This window comes from Rhamphochromis sp. 'chilingali', assembly GCF_963969265.1.
Source record: "Rhamphochromis sp. 'chilingali' genome assembly, chromosome: 10".
Lineage (NCBI taxonomy): Eukaryota > Metazoa > Chordata > Actinopteri > Cichliformes > Cichlidae > Rhamphochromis > Rhamphochromis sp. 'chilingali'.
In genome coordinates this window covers 38,917,262-38,922,964 of record NC_137937.1, presented here as the reverse complement: position 1 = coordinate 38,922,964, position 5,703 = coordinate 38,917,262, and the positions used below count along the sequence as shown (strand labels likewise).

Genomic DNA, 5,703 nt, shown 5'->3' with positions numbered 1-5,703 from the left:
AAATTTCTTCATCTGGACACCTTTTAATAAAAACATGCCCATACTGTAGAACTGCGTGTTCGGGTGGAGTGATTGAAGTCGACTGCGGCTGCCTCATTCATGTTGCCGCTACTCGCTGCCGCCATGTCCGTTTTGAAAGTGACGACGCATCGACACGTTTTTTGCGTATTTTACGTGTTGACGTAATTACGTCGACGCGCCGTCCCAGCCCTACCTCACACTGACGTTTAGTTTCTGTCCTCACTTTCCTCTGCGCTATCGATGATGTCACTAGTTAGCCAACATAAGCTAATGTGAGTCTGTTAGCCACAACCAACCAGGTGACATCACGTCCTGTGCTGACAGACGATGGCGCTAGAAATGTTTTTAAAGCTTCACAGTTACGTCTGTGTCGGTGTCACACGTGATCCACAGACACGATCCAGAACCTGGATTTTACGCACATGAAGCTCATCTTTATGTCTCTGGTCCTGCTCTACTTCCTGCGTGCGGTTGTGTTTTCCTGGTTTAAGCTCAGCCGGGTGTGTTTCCACACACTGCAGTCTGAGGAGCATCAGTGAATCCTCATTCCAGCCGTCCCTGCACACCATCGCACCACATTCTCTCTCCGGATTTCCTCCTCGATGGGAGGCGGGACTTTTGAACCCGCCACCCCGGCCTGTGAGGTCTGCTGCTGACATTCGGCCTCACCCGTCTTCTGTTTTCCTTCTTTGAGCTGATAAAGTAAAGCAAACATGCTCAGAGCATCATGACGGCCTGTTTGGAAATGAGCTCAGTGAAAGAAAATAAATCCAGCCGCAGAGCTTTAAGCTCCTTACGGCGCTGCTACAACAGCTCCACTGTTTCCTCTACAGCAGCTGAAAGCGTCCTCAGCAGCTCCTGTTGGTAACAAAGCAGCTGATCCACACACAGGTATCAGTGTCACACTGCAGCTCAAATCACACATTTCAAAGGAAGCTCTGAACTGTATTTTGTTCCTCGGGAGAAAAAAATCCCAAGTGGTGGCCTGTCAATCAATCAATCAAACAAACAAACAAACAAACAAACAAGCACGCTCGCACGCTCACTCACTCACTCACACACAGTGTTCTTCATTTCTCGCCATCTGCTCACAACTGACAGCATGGTGTCCAACACGAGTGTGTGTGTGTGTGCATTAATCTGTAGCCACGGTAACACCTGCAGTCCGACGTTAACGACCTCGCCGTCCTGAAGCTGGGCAGGAAGCCTCCAAACAGGAAGCACTCTCACTGCTTCCTGCTGGCTTGTTTCTCGTCATGTCAAGAGCTGCTGCTCATCCCTGCCAAAGGGAGCCCAGAAGGAAAACCCTGGAAAAGCGACTCCAAAGATAATCTCAACCACAGATTTTAAAAAAGCTAAATCAGGTGGAACCATGAGGAACACGGGGACGAGCAAAAAGCTCTGAGAATAAAATACAGTAAAAACTAAATGAAGACTTGAGTAGAAACACGATAAACCCCAAGAAACAGATTTAAACACAGAAGGAGAAGCTGCGATCAGCCACGCAGGAGGAGGAGCCTCGCCACCCCGATCAGACTGTATTTAAAAGATGGCCGCACCCTCTCTGATGTACTGGCAAATGACTCGCCCTCTGCTGGGCGCTGAGAAAACTGCAGGTTCACATTATCAGACCCTGAAGCTGCTTTCATTGTGATTACGGTCTGTAGGTCCAAGAAAAACACCATGAGTCATGATTCAGGGAAACTGTGAGTGTGTGTGAGTGCGTGTGTGTGTGTGAGTGTGTAAGTGTGTGATTCATTCAGACTGGACGACTCAGTGGAAACTTCTCACAGAAAGGACTGGTTTCATTTTTTATCTGATTTTTCTTTCCCCTCTCCGTGAATCGCTACCTTATTGTGGTGGAGTTGTGTGTGTGTCCCAGGGAAATTGGTCCTGGGTGAGGGACCAGACAAAGAGCGCTTCAGAAGACCCTTATGAAGACAACATCGAGGGAACAGTTTACCCTGCCCGGGATAGGGTTACCGGGGCCCCGGCCTGGAGCCAGGCCCGGGGAGGGTGCCCGAGGGCGAGCGTCTGGTGTCCGGGCCCAAAGAGGAGACATGGAAGTGGAGACTCTGTTGTCGCCACCTGGGAGACTTCAATGCTCACGTGGTTAATGACAGCGAGACCTGGAGGGGCGTGATTGGGAGGAACGGCCTCCCTGATCTGAACCTGAGCGGTGTTCTGTTATTGGACTTCTGTGCTAACCACAGTTTGGCCATAACGAACACCTTGTTCGAACATAAGAGTGTCCATAAGTGCACGTGGCACCAGGACACAGGTCGATTTTGTAATCGTATCACCAGACCTGCAACCATATGTTCTGGACACTCGGGTAAAGAGAGGGGCTGAGCTGTCAACTGATCACCACCTGGTGGTGAGTTGGATCAGGTGGCGGGGGAGGACGCTGGATAGACCCGGTGCACCTAAACGCGTAGTGAGGGTGCGCTGGGAACGTCTAGCAGAGGCCCCAGGCTGCAAGATCTTCAACGCACACCTCCGGCAGAGCTTCGACAGCATTCCAAGGGAGACTGGTGAAGAGGGAGCTGAGTGTAAAAGCGAAGCTCTCAATTTACCGGTCGATCTACGTCCCTACCCCCACCTATGGCCACGAGCTGTGGGTAGTACCGAAAGAACGAGATCGCGGATACAAGCGGCAGAAATGAGCTTCCTCCGAAGGGTGGCTGGCCTCTCCCTTAGAGATAGGGTGAGAAGTTCGGCCATCCGGGAGGGGCTCAGAGTAGAGCAGCTGCTGCTCCACATCGAAAGGAGCCAGCTGAGGTGGTTCGGGCATCTGACAAGGATGCCCCCTGGGCGCCTCCTGGGTGAGGTGTTCCAGGCATGTCCCACCGGGAGGAGGCCCCGGGGCAGACCCAGGACACGCTGGAGAGATTATATCTCTCGGCCGGCCTGGGAACGCCTTGGTGTTCCCCTGTATAAGGTTACTGTTCTATGCAGGCGATACACAGCTGTACGTGTCACTTCCTGTGTGTAGCCTGTGTTCACAGTTTCTACTCCAAACTGACTCAGAGACACTGGTCCATGCTTTCAGTTAGAGTATTGTAACGTTCCGTTTGCAGGACGTGACCACAGACATGTGACCACGTGGCCCTGGGACTGAACGCCATTGGCTCCCAGTTTAAGACAGAATCACCGTTAGAATCCTGTTGGTTCGCCTCTCTGACCTCATCACGGCTCTCAGCTGCACACCGTTTCCTCTCTGTCAAGTTTTATTTGCAGCTTTCAGCATAAGCCCACACAGGTTTTTATGTTTGTGTCCTCAGCGTTTAGCATATTCAATATTAATGTAATCAAATGTACTCTATGCATAAAACTGTCATAGTGACGTCAGACATCCAAACAGGAGCTGTTAAAGCTTTCCTTTGATGGTTAAAGAGGGTTTCTGCTCTCACACAAACCTCTGCACTGTGGCATGACCGCCTGACTTGCTCTAAAATCACATCGCAGAACAGGAAATCACAACTGATTAATATCAGATTCATGTGCAGAAACCTCAAACTGAGCAAAGAAGAGTTTCCCGTCTTCCTGTTTCCTAGATCTGTCAGCTCCCAGGGGTTTTCAATAAGTTAGCGTGTGTGAACATTAACGATGGTCTAAGAAAGACTCACAAATACGGGAACAAATGGAAACGATCCGCCTGCAGATTGGTAGATATGACTATGATGAAGAAAAACGGCACTTTCAGGCTGAGGATGGAAACGCTGCACTGGTCTCAGCACGCTAGTTATTCAGCTCCGCTCAGCTGGAACCAGAACCAGGCGCTGAACAGGAAGGAACCGCGCGGTTTGGTCACCTGATAGCTCAGTGTGGCTGTTCTCACAACTGTTTCAATAAAGTTTCCAGAAAGAAAAGGCAGCTCTGACGGAAGCACGCCTGAAAACTGAAACCCACCGCTCAGTAAAGTAAGCACCACTTCCTCCTGGGAGATCCCAGCTTCCTTTCCCAGGCCGGAGCAGGAGTAAAATCTGCTCCGGCCTGAGTGCTCACGCTCCACTTTCCCCCTCAGACCTAAGTTCAGCTCAGAGAAGCTCTGAGAGGATCCATCAGCAGGTCCAGGTCACTAAGGCTACGTTCACACTGCAGGCGAAAGCGCATGAAATCCGACTTTTTCAACCCTCTGCGACTCATATCCGATCACGGTGTGACAGTGTGAACGGCACAAATCCGACCTGGGTCACTTCCGTATGTGGTCCTGAATCCGACACATATCTGATGTTTTAGAAAGCGACTGCTGTTTGACGGTCACGTCGCATTAAATCCGTCTTTTACGTTCCTGACACAAGACAGACGCCGATTATCAGCGCCGGAGAAGACATCGCGAACGCTTCCTGTCCGTCCAGTACAACTGCTGGGAAGACAGTGTTGGAGAAACGTGAACATTTTATTTGTTCTGTATAATCTGCAGATTCTGACAGAAGTTATTTTGTTATGTAAATAACAAAATAACTTTATAACTTAAAGCAAAATTGGGAAACGTAAAGACTGTTTGTTCTGGGTCTAAACAGCGCGCTGTGTGTGACGTCTTCTTTTGCGCATGCGGCCGCTTTGAGCGTTTGCTGTCGCATTTTATTTGTAGTGTGAACGAGCAGACAAAACAATCGGATTTGAGCATTAAGACCTGCAGAGTGAACGTAGCCTATATGATCTGCTGCTGGTTTGGATCGCTCTGTGCAAAAGTCCTGAGCCTCAGCTTCACCACACCGCTCTCGGGTACTTGGACACCTGAGCAACAGTTACACTAACTGGCTTTAAACAGCTGGAGGATTACAGAGGAGCGCTGCATCAGAGGAGAGGCTCGGGCCTCGGTCATCCTTATTTCCCGTCTAAGCCCCGCCCCCATTCTCTTTCGTCTGATTGGCTGACTTTAGGAAGCCGCAGAGGGGCCCGACCCAGTGCTTTACCTTACTTTTGCACACGCGCCCGTCACTTTGTGAAACTCTGGCCACATTTAACATGAAACCTTAGAGCTAACTAGATCAGATGGAACCTCAGCGTGCTGCGTAAACTCCTACCTGTGCACACCTGCGTGCTCACAGAGGGAGGCAGGAGCCAGAGTCGGTGTAACCGTCCTCTCACTCCGATGAAGATTAAACTTGGACACATTTATAGAAACATTTCAGATATTTGTTCGCAGTGACCGTCAGAGCAGCTGAGGGTGGACTACACCTCCCGTGATGCCCCGGGTCAGTGTCCCTCACAGGGCCCGATAAACCTCCCACTCAGCGTGCTCTTCCTCACCCCTCTCACCTCTGCAGTGGCCGTTTCCGATGAACAGCAGGAGGAAGAGGAGCCAGCTGATGCCCAGCAGCTCCACTATCCCTCCCATCTTCATCCTCCTCTTCTTCTCTCCTGAATTAAAGTGCCTCCTCTCCCTCCGTGTGTTACTGCAGTCTGCGCTCTCTCTGTCTCCCCCCGCGGAGCTTCATGTTCAGCACCCAGAGCAGCTTTTCTTCCTCGGCCGGGCCATGGCAGCCTGTTCCGGGTCTACACCGTCCGCGAGCTTCCCGCCCGGACCCCAAAATGTCCCAGAGGTCAAAGGTCAGCCCCGAGTGTGTGAGGGTGTTTGCTCTGAGAAGTCCCGTCCGAGCTGAAGCGCGTCTGATATTTCTCTCCTTGGAAACTCGACTGAAGCTGAAGCAAGCTGGCGGAAACAGCCGCAGC

General features: G+C 51.0%; 1 protein-coding gene across 3 annotated transcripts in view; it reads right to left on the bottom strand.

Moving 5' to 3' along the window:
- adam9a (ADAM metallopeptidase domain 9a) overlaps positions 1-5,703 on the bottom strand; it is a 24,041-nt gene extending 18,338 nt beyond the window's left edge. For 2 of the 3 annotated variants that reach the window (XM_080894165.1, XM_080894166.1), the window contains exon 1: positions 5,290-5,702. In XM_080894165.1, the coding sequence (XP_080750291.1) occupies positions 5,290-5,374 (85 nt within the window). In that variant the 5' untranslated portion in view covers positions 5,375-5,702. Of the gene's footprint in view, positions 1-5,289 lie in introns of all 3 variants that reach the window. The other variant, XM_080894164.1, reaches the window with a different exon arrangement.